Source organism: Tauraco erythrolophus, chromosome 28 (assembly GCF_009769465.1).
Source record: "Tauraco erythrolophus isolate bTauEry1 chromosome 28, bTauEry1.pri, whole genome shotgun sequence".
NCBI lineage: Eukaryota > Metazoa > Chordata > Aves > Musophagiformes > Musophagidae > Tauraco > Tauraco erythrolophus.
In genome coordinates, this window is record NC_141492.1 from 2,161,917 (window position 1) to 2,178,318 (window position 16,402).

General features: G+C 49.2%; 1 protein-coding gene across 1 annotated transcript in view; it reads right to left on the reverse strand.

Annotated features, from left to right (window-relative positions):
* PIP5K1C (phosphatidylinositol-4-phosphate 5-kinase type 1 gamma) overlaps positions 1–16,402 on the reverse strand; it is a 46,620-nt gene that overhangs the window by 14,566 nt on the left and 15,652 nt on the right. The window contains exons 2-6 of the mRNA XM_086627507.1: positions 7,148–7,179; positions 4,627–4,713; positions 4,163–4,293; positions 3,442–3,559; positions 1,343–1,495 (exon numbers count right to left, since the gene is read on the reverse strand). Coding sequence (XP_086483633.1) covers positions 1,343–1,495; positions 3,442–3,559; positions 4,163–4,293; positions 4,627–4,713; positions 7,148–7,179 — 521 coding nt within the window. The remainder of the gene's footprint in view (positions 1–1,342; positions 1,496–3,441; positions 3,560–4,162; positions 4,294–4,626; positions 4,714–7,147; positions 7,180–16,402) is intronic.

Consider the following 16,402-nt stretch of genomic DNA (forward strand, 5'->3'; position numbering starts at 1 on the left):
CTAGATGATCTTTGAGGTCCCTTCCAACCCAAACCATCCTATGATTCTATGAACAGCGGCAGGCAAGACTGAAGGCAAACAGCACTTGCCCAGCTTTAAAGTAGCTCAGGATTAAACCACTCTGCTTCCTTTCCACTGACTCCGTTTACACCAGACGGGTTTCCCAAGGACAGCAGAGCAGCACAGGAGCCCACAAACACTGGAATGCTACAAGTAGCACACAGCTCTGCACCAGACCGGTAAGTTCAGTTTAACTCATTACCCCGATTGCTGGCCAAGACGACTGCAGAATTCAAGACAACAGCACAACTCCGTTCCCATTCAAAACCCTCCACCTGGTTTAGTCCATACATTAGGCAACAGGCAACGCTTTCCAAGAAAGCTCATTCTGTCCAGAAACTTGACTGTCTCAAGCAAGCGACTGGCCATCAGTTATATACAGACACCCACCCAAGACCCTGTCTCTCTTTGGCAAGTTTTCCCCAGTAAAAACTGAGCAAAGCAAGTATTTTCATAAAAACAGGGTATGACCACATAAATCAAATCCACTGCAGCATTAACATCACTTGCCATCACCTTCTCCTCAGCATCTCCATGGCAAACAAATCCCTGGGTGGTTTTACCTGAATTTCAGTGCCCTCATCTATAGAGCTGGACTCTTCATCGCAGTTATGCAGCGAGACAGCTCCTGGTTTACACGCCAAAGCATCGGCTTTGGTTCTGATTTACTACTTGTCATCACACGCAAGTCCTCTGGGTCTCAACATATGCCTCGCTAGCCCTGAGATTTAGGCAACAACTATCTGCAGCAGACTGGATGCGCAAAGCTGGCTGGTACTGGGGAAGTCTTTAGCTTGGTACTTCAGCCAGCGGGAGCCAGGACAACCAGCAACTGCCCTCAGAGTGACTCTGTTGAACAGCAGATATGGGAGATATCCAGCAACAGCAGCGGTTTCCCCACAAAACCAAGGTGGTTGTGTTACTGCAATCAACAGTCATCCTCAAAGCCAGGCTGAGGCAGCTGCACGGTGCCGAGGAAAGAACAAAAAACTAGTGCTGGGAAAAGGACACCCAGAAACACACATCTGATAAGCCATTTTCAGGTCAGAACATGCTTACAAGCTATGGCACAATTATCTGCCCCAAGTTTACCCACGGAGTTTGCAAATAATTAGCAGGATTTGTGCTTCTGGGACCAGCTTCGTGACACTGTTAACATTGTCCCCGGCACAGGGCAGGAGCACAAGAAACGCAGGCGGAGGACGTGCCCTGAGCAATGCTTTGGACAGAAAAGCTGCCACGACAAACCCAAGTCAGGTGCAAGGTGCTGGGTGATACACACCATGTAGTAGCCAGGAAGGAGCTTCTGTAGGAATTCAGCTTCCTTGTGCATGACAGTTTTTATGATGAATTCATCGTCGCTGGTGACATAGAAGAGGGAGCCGCTGGCACCAGGGTTCGACAGCTCTATCAGAGGCTCATTACATAACGAATACTAGAGAAGAAAAGAAAGATTATTTTTTTTAGCCCCCCACTCATTGCCCATCGAGTTCTACGCCCTTGAGGGCTTTCCCCAGCATGCTGTCTCCCTGTGAGATTAAGGGGTAGCAAAGCTTGGATGAGAACTATTTTCATTATAGGTTAGGTCTAAGCAGCAAAGCTGATGGGCAATTTACAATTAGAGACCAAGACCACAGTTCAGAGCATTCCAGCTGCTCAGAATCAAGCTAATCATCTGCTTTCAGTAACATCCAGGCTCCGTAATGACATCTTATCTTTTCCCATTGTGTGTGTATCACATTTAGCCTTCTTCCAGCACACTACCGCAAGCGCCGACGGAAAGATAGGATTTGAAGAGACATGACAGTCTGCTCAGGGTACCACGTATCACCGTGCTAGAGGGAATATAATGCACTGGCTGTTCTCGGCAGCCTCCCCTGGCCTTCAGATCTCCTATTACAGGGGACTTTAACAGCCACATCTCACCCCCTCAATCCTGCTAGAAACACATGAAAAGGATCAGACCAGGTGCCCAAACAAGAAGAGAGGGATCAGCGCTGCGTGAGCACAGCAACGGGTACCGCGTGGAGAACTGAATTGAGAGGACGTTTCTAGACATCAGTGTGCAAACAGCAGGTCCTCAAATGAGGACATGCCTAGCAGCAGGGGGAAAAAAAAAAAAAGAAAAGAAAAAAGCAGAAGGACGCATGTGCGCTTTGCAGCCAGGTACCAACCCCAGGTTAAGTGCGTAGGCTGAGTAGGTTCAGGGCAGCATCATGTCAGAGCTGCCACAGCAAGAGGTAAGATGGGGAGAGGGAGGGAGGGTATGTAAGGGACATAATCAGAGCAATAAATTAAATGCTCATCATTACGTACTGAAAACAGCTTTCAGCACTGCACAGATTAATGATCCAAGACTTTATCAAGTTAATTATCTCATGCATAATTAAATGCATTTGCTGCTGTGGCAGGCAAGAGAGAATCAGGGGAAGCAGAAGCAACAAATCAGAGCCGTGACCTTTGCAATTGAGGCAGGCTCTTTGCCTCACCCACGTTTTGAACCGCTCATCAAATCAGCCAGCGTTACCTTGGACGGCACAGATGGGCACCACTGCTACTGTCAAACCGTGCAATGGCACAGATTTGTTCCTACTTGTAGGTATTCAGCTACAATTTCCCTAACCTACAGCTGAAGTCAGAAAAAAAAGGGCTATTAGAAGAAGGGGAGGGCATGTGCTCATTTGGACGTGTTCCCTTCCCCAGTTCATCAAATGTCCTTTTCTAAAGAGCAGGACATCACTTACACACAAGGCACCAAATTCAACCCCAGTGTACTCCAAGCCCCAACAGCTTGTACTTAGGTATTTTAAAAACAGCCTTTCCAGCTCTGAGGAGCTTTCTGAGCACAAGAACAAGCTGTATTTTGTTGTGCCTTTGTAAGATGATTAAAATAACTACACTCATATAGCTCTCGAGTGAGTACACAGGGAAAAATTCCCATCTTTGTCCTCAGAGCCCATGGGGACATTACAGGGTTGCACCCAGCAGAACACAACTCCTTTTGCTTGCAAACACAGTAAGTTATTGTCACCACAAGCAAGAGAGGAAAGCCCATCGCATAGCTTACACAGCACACACTGTATGCACATCGCTTCCTTTCCCTCCAATGTAAGCCAGCAGCTACCTCTGAGCAAACGAAGACTTGGGTTGAGTGGTGCTGGTCTTGCTGGGACCGTCACTGGATCTCCTCCAAAACAGAATCCCTAAATCCACAGCCTGTTCCCACTCCTTGCTGGGATCAGAATGATTCCTCAACACTTCTCTGGCCCTTTTCGGCAAGAGTTGCTGACAGCCTTGATTTAGGGGCAAATTTCTTGTGTTACTCTAGACCATCTCAAACAAAGGATGAAAGACAAGAGAAATCCGACAACGTATCCATACCAAATAATCGTCCGGACGAATGCCGAAGAGCTCTCGGAAGTACCGAAACGCCACCGGTGCGTAAGTCTTGAACCTGAAGTCGGCGTAATGGTGAGCCGGGGTGAGATTGCTGCCCTCGCTGCACGGAACAGACAGTACGTGAGCAGGGCCTCTGGGTTACCATCCACCAGTCACTTCAAGGCTACTGCACGTTTAAGATGAATCGAGCCTTGCAAAAACACATCTTAGGAACAACAATAACAACAAAAAATATCTTTCTTCTGTGGCAAGACAACAGGAAAATAGTTTTTAAATCATCCGCCAAAGTCTATTTCCGAAGAGTACAAGGAACAACCACTTGCCAAGCAGAATATATTTACACAGAGAACATAGCTTTTGTGAGCTTCATTTATTCACAGAGTTAAAGAGCTCCCAGAATGAGTTTCTTTTACCTCAAACATGGTATAATTTCGTGAAAGAAATTCTAGATGGACAGGTAGAAGGAAAAGCACGTAGGAAGGGTAACAAACTCGAGCATATGTACTGCACCTTACATTGTATTCCCTGCAAGCCCGTGTACTGCAGAATCTAACACTTCCCACTGCTCTGTTTGTATGCAATGGATGCATATTTAAAACATTCAGAGCATCCAACTCTATCTAAAGATAGATGGAAGCTCTCTTGAAAAATCAGTGAGAGGAAAAGAAATAACCATTCACTCTGTTTCCCCTTTCTCCTTTACCTTGGGAAAAAAATGCTCTCCACCACGTAAAAGTCCTGCATCAGGACATCTCTCTCTGGCTTGGAGCTCAGATTGCCGACAGTATATCCAATCCCCAGCTGGATGGCTCCCTTCAGAGTGGATGAGGTGGTCTGGCAGAAGGAAAAGAGCAGCCAGTGAGCATTTCACAGCAGATTATCACAATAACATCCCCTGTATTACAACACAGTCGTGTCTATGACTTCTACGGGCTCATCTCGGGCACTACATACTGCTAAACAAGTCAACGAGCTGCTGGAGAGATGGATTAAGGCTTCTGTTTGCAAGATTACGCAGTGCAAGGGTGCTGCATAAAATCCACATCAGTTTGGTAGCTATTAACAAACTGAACCCCAACAGTTCGGCTGTGTATTGCTAACCTCAGGCCCCAAATCCTCAGCCTGCCACTACGTATAGCTGCCATTCCCCACTCCACAAAACCAAACCTTTTTGTAGGTGGTTTCCCCAGAAGCATCAACACCTCGATGACCTATCTTCTTCCCTTGGCCAGGCTGTCCTGGTAGCGATGGTCCCTGCAACAAAAGAGCACGGCTAAAGCCTGGGGCAGAAGATGAACAAGCAGAGCAGCACAGGCACAACCACACTAGATTGTGAAGAACAGAGGGATTGCTCTCTACTGCCGGAGAAAAATCTGAAAACAGGTGTAATTGGCACTGGCAAGCCTTAAACCGGGCTGATTGAATTATACATCTCTTCCTCCAGTTAGAATACCCAACCACACCATCTGACACCCTCAGTACTAACTGGGCAGAGCACTCAGCGAAGATGCTGAGCTCCGGAAAGATCCACTTGCTTCCCAGCTGCCAAGATTCCGCAGAAGTCGCTTGACTGCTGTTTCTCATTGATTTAAAATAGTGCTGTATTAAGTCAAACAGTGAGAGAAGTTTATTCTTAAAAATCTCATGCCCTCAGGTCTCGTACCAATACCCTGTGCTTCACTGGAGAAACGAGACACAGATAACAGGGACAACACAACCCTACTCCTCTGTTCACATGGAGATAAACCATTTAAGCAAGATCTCACTTGTTGACAGTTCGAAGGACGAGCCCACACAGGGCGAACTGCAATAACAGCTCTTCCTGAAGTTTTGCAAAGAGTTTACAGAAACACGACAGGACTGCCAGCACTTTGGAGTGAGAACAAGCCTACTCCTATCCCGTTTCCCTCCTCTTCTACCTCTGAGCCTGCCTGCACCTTTTTTTTCCCATCCAAGAGGCAGCAAGTCGTGGTTTTACCCTTTAACAAGCCAACATAATCATGATTTGAACAGGTTGCCCAGAGAGGTGGTGGATGCTCCATCCCTGGAGACGTTCAAGGCCCGGTTGGATGAGGCCCTGAGCAACCTGATCTAGTTGGAGATATCCCTGTTCTTTGCAGGGGGGTTGGACTAGATGACCTTTGAAGGTCCCTTCCAGCCCTAACGATTCTATGATTCTATGATTTGTGAAGTTCCATACAGCTCCTTTTACAACCTCAAGTGTAGGGCCTCTATACTCTGCCATGGGGCAACATTTCAGCTGCTCCCCTGTTCTCCCACCACCCCAGCAGACAGCTAAAACTGCTGGTGAGCCACCAGTGACACTTGGGGGCTCGTTACTTTAAAGAACAGTCAGGCTTTGGATGTGCCTTTAAGCATGTGCAGAGAGATCCAAGGTCCCTTCCCAAGTGACAATATTACATCACTGTCTCTCTCGAGTGCTGCACAGACCCATCTCTCAGAACCGACACCTACAGCAGACAATGTGTAATTTTGTTCAGACTACAGAAGTTTTTGTGTTTTAGCTTTTCATCAAGAGCCGGTAGCTATTTCTGGTCAAACTGCTTGTACTTCTGGTATTAAGCGGCAGCCTGACTTCTCCTTCAAAAATCTTGGTTCCTACTCTCTTCCTAACATCGAGCACAGCCAGGCTTGCTTCCGAGTCCTCCTCCTGCAAGCAGTTGTGATTAGCAGCACAGCTTATCCTGTCCTTGCAGCTTCTAACCAACAAGCTGGATCCTATTACACGCAAGCTCAAGCTGTACCGTCACGCCTCGCCACGTGGCTCACCACCAGCCTCTCAAAGAGATTAACAGACACAGGTATTGGTTAAGAGATGGCCATCATATGAAATGCAGCAACAAAAGTCTCTTCTGCAGTCTCTTGCTCTGCCTGTGACTGTTTCCACAGCAAGAAACAGTGGGGATATTTGTGCATTGAACAAAGTAATTGACTTTCAGAGTTGAGCTTCCTACTATGCATATTTCTGGGGAGGCAAAAAGAATCAAGTGTCACATTGGCAGTTTTATGGGAAGATTTTGCTATTCAGGTATACAAATGCTCAACGTCCCAGGTGAGTAATGTAAAGAGTCATGTCAAAGCCCGATCAAACAAAAACCATTTAAACACGGTGCCCTAAACCAAGAGCGTGGGCTTCAGAGAAGAGGTTTCAGGCACAGATCCTCCTACTAGATTCCTTGCTGCCAACTGTGAAGAGTTTTGCTCCAGAAGGTAACAGTGATTCAGCAACCTGCGACCTGGATTATGTGTGAGAGAAGATCAGTCCCTCGAGACGTTCCCCTGTTTTATGGCTTCACAAATCACAGCCGCCTCGACTCACTCCCAGGAGCCGGTGAGACCCAACACAGAGCCCTGGAGATTCCCAACACACAGATTCTCCATTTATCACCTTCAGGTTCTGGTGCGGAAGAGGTGCCCTCAGCCACTTACAGACACCATGATCACGCAGCTAAAATTGGCCACGTGGTGGGCATAATCCCTTCACATCCCCTCTATGACCGTGGTGATGCCAACACAGGGACATCTGACAGATGTCAAATTTCCGGCAATCTTAAATATATTTTGAAACCCAGCTTTGCTCAAAAGAATCAGGCAGAAGTGATTCCTAGAGCTCTGTATTCTCATTTCTCAACACGGGACTTTTCAAGGCCAGCTTTACATATCTCACCTCGGTGATGGCTGCTTTCTTCGGTGCCAGACCTAAGGAGAGAAGAGAGAAGCATCAGTAAAAGCAGGGACATCAGGAATAAAAAAAAAAACAAAAATCCCCCAGGAAAACAGCCTAATGCTTTGCTTTTTCAAACAAGCTGGAAAGTCTTTAAAAGCAGCTGGCTTTGCTCAGTTTTCAGTTTCACTAGTGCACGAGTCTGGAGTTATAGGGATCACCCAAACAATTTCATGTTCAGAAGTACAAAGATGTGTAATTTTTCCTAGCAATAACGTTTCCTACAGGCTTCAGTAGAGAAAGTTCTTGTAAATCCCTGATGCACTGTAAGTAATAGGTCCACACTGCACTGAGGAGTCAGTTACATGCAGAATTCCAGAGAGACACTTATGAAGCTGCTTTCCAGCCACTCAGAAGGCACTTGACAAACTATATTGATAATTGAATCTATTTATAGAATCCGATGTCCAAATATATTGCAAAAATGAATTGCATCATTTATCTCTACCACTGCCTTTGGGAGAAGCCACCATCACTCCATTACAGTGAACGGTGAGAAATGAGGATTTTGCCTAAAGCTTTTAGATATATAATCAGAGTTGGAAACATGGGCCCAAACCCTCCTCTAACACAAGGCCATCTTTCCATCTCCTAGCACAAGCCCAAGTTTGCAAGAAGCTCCTCATTTTTAGGCTCCTCTGCTGTGGCCCCGCGAGGTGTTCGCTGACCTGCTGAGAGCCTCACGTGTAGGACCCAAAGCTCCAGCCCAGTTGACTCCGGAGATCCACCAAGAACAAGGATCTAGAGCTGCTTAAGAAGAGGAGCTCCAGTCCCATCCCAGCAGCACAACATCCCCTGCCAAGGCAGCTCCTGAGCCTCCCCCAACCACCTCTGCGTGCAGAGCCCAGTTATTAGGAGAGAAGCCCCTTTGCAAAGAACATAAACCCAGGTGACAGATTTCCAGGTACGAGTCTGCTGCTCCTGTCTGAAGCACTCCCACAAGCACAGATGGTTAAGCCACCCACAATCCTTTAGAAAGGGCTTAATTTTGCAAGAGATCATCGAGCGGAGCTTGAGTGTTTTGGCTGTGAAGAAGAAAGGCTCTTCTGAGCCCTCAACTTTTCCCCACTTGAAGGCCACGGGTGGATCACACAACTGGCTGCCAGTGCGCAAATCTTCCAACTCGAGAGGGATATCTACACTCAAGCTGGTGAGGGTGGTCCCTCTCCAGGGAGATGTCCAGCCCTCCCACCTACGGAAAAGGAAAAGCTCCAGAGGATCCAGCTCAACATGCTGCTGCTTCAGCATCTCCATTTGGCGAAGGAGGAACAACGATGGTTTAACTGGGATAACTGCTCAACCCCTTCCAACACAAGCAGCGACGCTTCAGGGATTGTTTCAAAAGGAGCCTGAACAAGAAGTTGGGCGTAACAGGAGTGTGATGCTCTGCAGATGACAATAGCGCCAGGAGAGCGTCTGATTCAGTTGTATTTCAGGAAATATCTCAGACACTGGAAAGCAAAAAAACCCCAATAAACCCAACAAAAACGCCTTGGTGGTCACAGAGGAGATGAAACTGCTCTCGATCAGAAGTGCTGAGGTTATCCCACCGCCCAGTCTCAGCAAACCGGGGATGCCCTGGTGCAAAACGGGTCTTGTCAATGTGGCATTCTGAAGTGTCCGCAATGCAACCCCCCAGCCCGGCGGCTTGGCCCGCGCTTGCAAATCCTGAGCAGCACGGGAAGACTCCTTGTTTTGTTTTAAATCGTGCTCCCCAGTGCCCAAGTTTTGCATTGGGAACAGAATCACAGGACTACAGCAAAGGTCTGAAACCCTGCTCCCTCCATGCAATCCCATCTCAAATGGGAGGTGAGCGGAGCAGGAACCCCTCACCAGCGCTCCCCTCCATCACCCACCTGGGCTGGGCATCCCTCGACCAAGGGGCCGTCACCTACACAGGTGGGTGCCATGTATGATGGGTGACACGAAACCCCGGTGCTCCCTCCAGCTCTTTGGGACTGCACCAGCACGCTGCTCAGAAGACCACCACTACTTCAAACTCCGCATCATTTTCTGTACTGAAAAATTAGTTTTTCTGCACAAGACAACACAATTTTATGATCACTCAACAAAAAGCCCCACAATGGTATGGGGAGCAGGAGACACGGTGCTGAGTGAGCGTTTGACTACTGAAATTTCAGGGTATGAGCTGGAGCAGCAACTCAAGACCACAGAGGAAGCCAAAGGGACAAACGCTGCTCCAGGCTGAACGCTGGAAGTCCCCAGGAACACAACGTGGCCAAGAGGGCCCCGGGCCAGGGAGGCTACGCTCGCCCTGCCACGGCCGTGACCGCTCTCCTGCTGCACTAATCTCATTTCTGCACTTTGTCACAATTCCAGACCAGGAGATTATCTTTAATTTTGTGATAATTACCACAAGCCGCTTTCATTCCCAGCTTCCAAGTGTCTGCTGCTGTACACGTACCAAATGTGGAATCAACACCAACCACCCGTGCAAGGTGAGGAACTACAGATCTCCAGGAGAAATGACGCTTCGGGTGGACAAGAGCATCACCAGCAGAACCTCTCTCCCCAGTGCAAGCCCCGCCTCGTCACCTAAAAATTAAACCAGCTTTATAAAATCAACTTGTCTAAGCAGAAAAACAAAACCAAAAAATCTTCCACTGGCTACTCAGTGCATGGCACGCGGCTGTGCTCATCTCAAACAAGCTGACAGATGGCCTTGGGAAAACTGATTTAACTCCAGCTTCGGGGGTGATGCAGCCGTGAGAGGCAGCACTGGGGTCTGCGGGGAGCATGAGCTCTGTTGCGGGAAGTTTCAACACTTGACAAGCTAATTGAAACGATTCTGAGCGGATTTGGTGCAGCTTAGCCAGGGTGTATTCAGAAACATGCCAAGTGGCTCCGAAGGAGAACCCTGGGATGAAACCCTGGGATGAAACCCCAGCTTTCTGCTTTGCCTCCAGCTCTTGCCTGGGTTTTGTAGTACGTTTCACGCACGCTTGACCTGCTGCCTTCAGCTCCTCTTCTCATCTGCGCATGCCTTTGAGTCGACTCTATCCCAACGCCCGAGCTCCTCCAGAGCCGCAGAAATGGAATGCTTTGGTTGTAGCATCCAGCAATTCTCATCTCTGATTTAATTTTTTTTCTTCCATGTGCCTCTCTCTTCACAACCACTTTGCCCGTCCCTGCCACGATGCTGACACCCTGCAGGACAGGGATGAACTTACACCCGAAAACCCTCCGCATGTTTACTGCCCGACACAGAAAAGGGCTCTCGTGCTAGAGCAGCGTAAACCTACACCAGATCACCCATTCCTCCACTTACGCCAATATTGAGTCAACAAATTGGTGTTCAGACCTTTTCAGGCCCCTCACTCCTTTTACATATGCTTGACCACTTGCTCCCAGTAAGCAAAACGCAACCCAGGCTGGCGAAAAGGCTCCCCCACTGACAAAAGAAACCCTCATAGTTACCAGGTTCATCAGCCTCATTGTTGCATCTGAACTCAGAAAACGGTGCAGGGCTGGGATCAGAGCAGCTCCCTCAGCTTCTCCAGCCACAGCCTCTCTAGATGCTGTCAGGGAAATTGAGGGCTGCATCCAGAGCAGCGTGGGCAGCAGGGCGAGGGAGGGGATTCTGCCCCTCTGCTCTGCTCTCCTGAGACCCCCCTGCAGTGCTGCCTTCAGCTCTGGGGGCCCCAACAGCAGAAGGACATGGAGCTGTTGGAGCGGGGCCAGAGGAGGACACGGAGATGATGCGAGGGCTGGAGCACCTCTATTCTGGAGACAGGCTGGGAGAGTTGGGGCTGTTCAGCCTGGAGAAGAGAAGGCTCCGGGGAGACCTTCCAGCACCTTCCAGTACCTAAAGGGGCTACAGGAAAGCTGGAGAGGGGCTTTGGACAAGGGTGTGTAGTGACAGGACAAGGGGCAATGGCTTTGAACTGAAAGAGGGGAGATTTCGATGGGATCTAAGGAAGAAATTTTTTACACTGAGGGTGGTGAGGCACTGGCACAGGTTGCCTAGAGAAGCTGCAGATGCCCCATCCCTGGCAGTGTTCAAGGCCAGGTTGGATGGGGCTTTGAGCAACCTGGTGTAGTGGAAGGTGTCCCTGCCCGTGGCAGGGGGGTTGGAACTAGATGGTCTTTAATGTCCCTTCCAACCCAAACAATTCCATGATTCTATGATTTGTTGTTGTTGGTTTTTTCAGTTTGTTCTTTATTTTTAAACTACTGAGCTGACAGCAGCCTTTGCAAAATCGATATTTAATACTAATCCAGCATAACAGGCCAGAAAGCTGCGAAATTCTGACGCGTCACATGCGCACACCGAGGGAGGTCTGGATCTAATTTTACATTTATTGGATTGAGAACAAGACAACGACACACCTGAGCAACCCATTTAGGCAATAAGAGGAGGTGAAGACTGCAACCAGGATGCTACGATTTATGGTTCCATCGCACCACTCGAAATGCAGCCCTGTCTGGTCAATGCATTATGTGCAAAAGCATTAAGGAACAGAGTGCTGAGGCAGGAGCTGTGAAAGTTAAAGGCTACACTCATGTAGCAGATGTGCTGCAGTCGAAATACAGAGAGAAAGGCTGGAAATGAAACGCATCCATCAAGAGAGACAGCTGTTACTTCCCATAAGGGACTGCTGATAAAAAGAAATTAAAATTGAGGAAGGGAGGAGGTAATTCAGAGAAGATGCCAGAAAACAACATCTCAGCTGAGAAGCAGCAACTGAGCTGGTGCAGCCAGGGCTTCCCGAGGAGCCGGCGCGAGCGTCAGGCCACCTCAAAGGGGAAGGGCAGAAAGCCACCTCTGAATTTCTTCTCGCACTCAAAACATATGGCTTCAGCTCCCAGCAAGCAGGACCAGCAGCCCAGGGCAGTCATTAGGGAGGAGGAGACACAACAGGGAGCAGAAGTCGGACTCTCAGCAACCTCGAGAAGGCAGCTATTTACAGCCTGCCCTTCCCAGGCATCCAAGATGACCTACTTCTGATCATTAAACACATATTCTACCCAGAAAAACAACACTATTTGATTAGGATGAGAAACATCAAGTGAGCCATAATATTAAAGAAAAAGTTTCGTTTTTTTTTTCCCCCCTTAAACGTAGCATTTCTCAGCAGAAAGAGCCATAGCTGACTGCTCTGCACCCTGGGCACAGACACCTGCTTCTGCCATTGGAGAGCTTGTAGAAAAAAGCAAGGAAACAGAATCATGGAATGGTTTGAGTTGGAAGGGACCTTCGAGATCATCTAGTTCCAATCCCCCCATCATGGGCAGGGACACCTTCCACGACACCAGGTTGCTCAAAGTCTCATCCAACCTGGCCTTGAACACTGCCAGGGATGGGGCAGCCACAGCTTCTATGGGCAACCTGCTCCAGTGCCTCAGCACCCTCAGAGGGAAGAATTTCTTCCATAAATCTCATCGAAATATCCCCTCTCTCAGTTTAAAGCCATTGCCCCGTGTCCTGTCACTACACATCCTTGTAAAAAGTCCCTCTCCAGCTTTCTTGTAGGCCCCCTATAATATAATACTGGATAAGTATTAAATATCAATTTGAGATAAACTCTGCTTGTTACATAGAATCTACACACACCTCTGATACCAAAACATACCCATTTTTCCACTGACCACTTGTTGACCGAATGAATAATTTTTGGCACCGTCTACACAAAACTCACGCTGGTTGAACACGAACAGCCTAAACCATCTCTCTCTGCCCTGCTCAGCCCCATCCAGCCTGGTGCTCTGGCAAGGCTCGCTCCCTCCCTACGGGCAAGCATGGCAAGGGGATGGAGAGACCCTACCCCAACACACCTGCAGTGCAGGTAGCTCTATGTTCCTCAGGAGTTTTGCTACCATCCAAAGTCCAGCAGTTTTTTGCAGACAGACAGAAATGCTGGCAGCACCAGGCGGTATTCAACCTGGACTACCAGGAGCAGACAGAGATAACTAAATCCCATTTAATCCCACCTTGGCCACCCTGCTCTCCTCCACACTCGCTCACCACCCACACCAGCTCCGTGCCTCGTTTTGCTGCTTCAAGCACACAGGAACCACCTCCTCTTCGTGGAGGGAAGATGACATTTGCAAACCATGATCTGCTGCACCAACTCTCCGTGCCGCACTCTTTTCCCGTGCCCTTTGTCTTGTTTATTTGAGCATAAACTCGTTAGGGAAAGAAACAGCATGCCTTGTACAAATTAAGGGAAAGAGCTCAATGTACCAGCCAGGTAGGACGAGGCCTCGGGGCACTGCTGTGATACCTGCTGGAGAGCAGGGACACAGCCCGCTCCCTCCTTTCCACCCCGGGCAGTTTCTGTCTATGAGCTCTACAATAACCCGGGACGGGCAGGCAGCAGGAAGCCCCCCAGCCTGCCCCGAGCCCCACACCCAGTCCTGCCCCAGCCACCCCCTCCAGGTTTTGAACCCCAAGCCCCAGAAACGCTCTCGCTGCTCCCTGCCAGTGCTTCCCCAGGGACGGAGCAATTCAAGCCCTGTGCTACACAGCCCGGCCAGGGCTGCTCGGAGCAAAGCGTCGGCTTGTGGAGCATCACCACTGCAAGGGACTGCCCCAAAGCGGCGATTCTGCAGTAAAGGCACCTACCAGCCTGCTTTATTTCTGGTTTTATGCAGAAACTCTTTCTGTCTCAGAAATAAATCTGTTTATCCCAGCTCAGGAGGCAGGGCAGAAGCTGAAGATGCAGGCGGGGAGTTCACGCATCCCTCCGTCAGCTGCAGGTGCGGGATCGCATCCCGGGTGCAGCCTCCTCGGAGAGCCACGCTGCTGAGCCAGGACGTGCCAGGCTAAAACGTTTCCTTGACAACTCACCAGAAAAGCGCTTACGGCACGGAAGCCCAATTACAGTGGGGAACGAGCAGGACAAGACCAGGGAAATGAAATTTAAAAAGAACTGATTTGTTTTCTTGTCTTGGATCAGCTGTGTGTAGGGGAAAAAAAAAAAAAAAAAAGGACAATTTTGGAGTGCCTAGCCCGAACCGTGTGACACAGCTGACAAAAAAGCCAAACAAAAACCTCATGAAGAGCAGCGCACAATAGCTGACACTCGGTAGCGGAAAAGGCTGCAGCCGTTGGAGCTCCGCGTTCGGCTCTGTAATTATGCAATCCAGTGGGATGTTCAGGCGAACATCTGCTGGGTGGGAAAGGTGCAGCCTTATCTGAACACAGTGTTCCTGCTCCCTGCCACGCCGCGCTCACAGGAGGATTGCGGAGCAGAACAACACCCGCTCCCTGGCACGTCCGAGCGCTCTGCCCACGTGGGCAGGGAGGCAGAAGGGCATGATGCTCCCAAGGTCAGGGACCCTGGCAGTGGCTTTAGGACGCCAGCCTCATCCTGGCCTCCGGCTTCTCTCCTTATTACAACCTATGAGTCCAAGTCTGCCTACCAGAATTCATGGCAAAGCTTGATTAGGATTAATTAGAGACAGCAAACATCGCAGCAGGTGGTGTAACCTCTCCAGGACAGAGCCAGCTCTCTGTGCCTGATGCCATTCAGGCACAGCGGCACCACAGCACAACCACAACGCCAATTTAGGGAGAGACCATGAAAGGCTGGAGGACTTTGAAGTCACATTCATCACGATCATCCAGAAGAGCTAGAGCAACATCCCTTACCTTTGCTCAGGGGCAGGATAAGCTTCATGTCCCTTACTAGAGGGTCCCAACCCACCAACACCATTCACTGGAGCATCTCCAGGCTGCTGGGAGAGCTGTAGCTCAGCAGCAAGAAGACAGAAAAGCTCCTGTTGCCTTTCTAACAGTCGTGTTGCAAAAACATCAGGGACCTGAACGTCGCACGTGACCCCAGGCAGCCCTTGGGACTCTGTGTGTTCAGATGGAGTTTTCAGCTGCCACAAGGCCCCAGAGAGCTGTTTCCCAACCCTAGGTCAGAGAAGCACAAGACAGTTTGGTCCAGAATTCACTTCCCTCCTTTGTTTTCTGAGCATCGCTGCCTCACTGCCCGCAGGCTCCTGCCTAGAAGCAGGATTCAGCAGTTTAACTCGTGCAGTGTCCTACCTCTGTGCGGGGAAAGGATGCTCGGCTGCATCCTCCGTTACACCATTCTCCAAGTGCCACCAACAAAGGGGAAGGAGCACAAGCTGACTAATCCGAGGTTACACACTGCTTTCCAGAGCCAGAGCAGTTACTCTGCCCCAAACACACAGGGTTTGCAGTGTGGCATGGCTCAGTGCTTTAGCTGCATCAGGCTTAACGTCAGACCTCAGCAGCTCCCGGGCAGGTAGGGATTAGGGCTGCTGGAGGTTCTTCTGCACCATCTGACCTTTGCCAGCTCCCTCTGCAACTCACCATCTCTGCGAGGATATCTGCAAGGCTGGTAGCAGACACGGGACAAGGAATGGGTGGCTGGAAATAGGGGAACTTCACTGTAGTCAATCCCAAATCTTCTTAAGCTGATAAATAGCACAAGATACCGTTACTGAGAGGGCAAAACCCCTTTAACTAGAGAGCAGGAGGATGCCTTTGCACATCAGCTTGGTTCCCTTTACAATACCACTTCTCTGGGTATCTCTCCAAAGGATCTCAACCTGTCTTGGGAGAGCAACGGCAAGTCCAAGAAATCATTCAAGCTGCTTGTAGGAACAGCACAGCAGATACAAAGAGCAGCCGATTGCAAGCCGCACGAGACAGTGACAAACTATCCCCCCTACTTTATCTCTCAGCCCTTTCTCACAGAGGGTTGGTTCTGCAGCTAAACAAAGTTGGCACCTCCAACCCAGGAGGGCTGGGTTAGCTTGCTTATCGCTTCCACTGTTTACAAGTGTCTTCCTATAGGTGTTATTTGACAGACAGCTTACTCCTCCCTTGCTCATTCACCATCAAGAATTATTCTCAGACTAAATCACATTAAAACAGAAGAATGCAACTCAAGGAAGATATCCACCTCCTCAGATTTTCCATTTTCTGACCTTCTAAAAGATGTGTTGAAGTCCTGTTACTACAGTCACAGCAGGTAAAGAAATCTGCCTAAAGTTTCCCAACAACGACCTACGGCAGCACCAGGCTGTACAGAAGTTACCACGGTAAGCACAGTTTCAAAACTACAGCACCTCAGCATCCCAACCAACAGCAAACTCCATAGGGAGAACGGTTGTTTTGTCTGCAGACCACCCTCCACAAGGCATCCTGAAAATGCACCTGGATTTTTAACGAGTGGGGTATTTCCTGATTTACTCCGT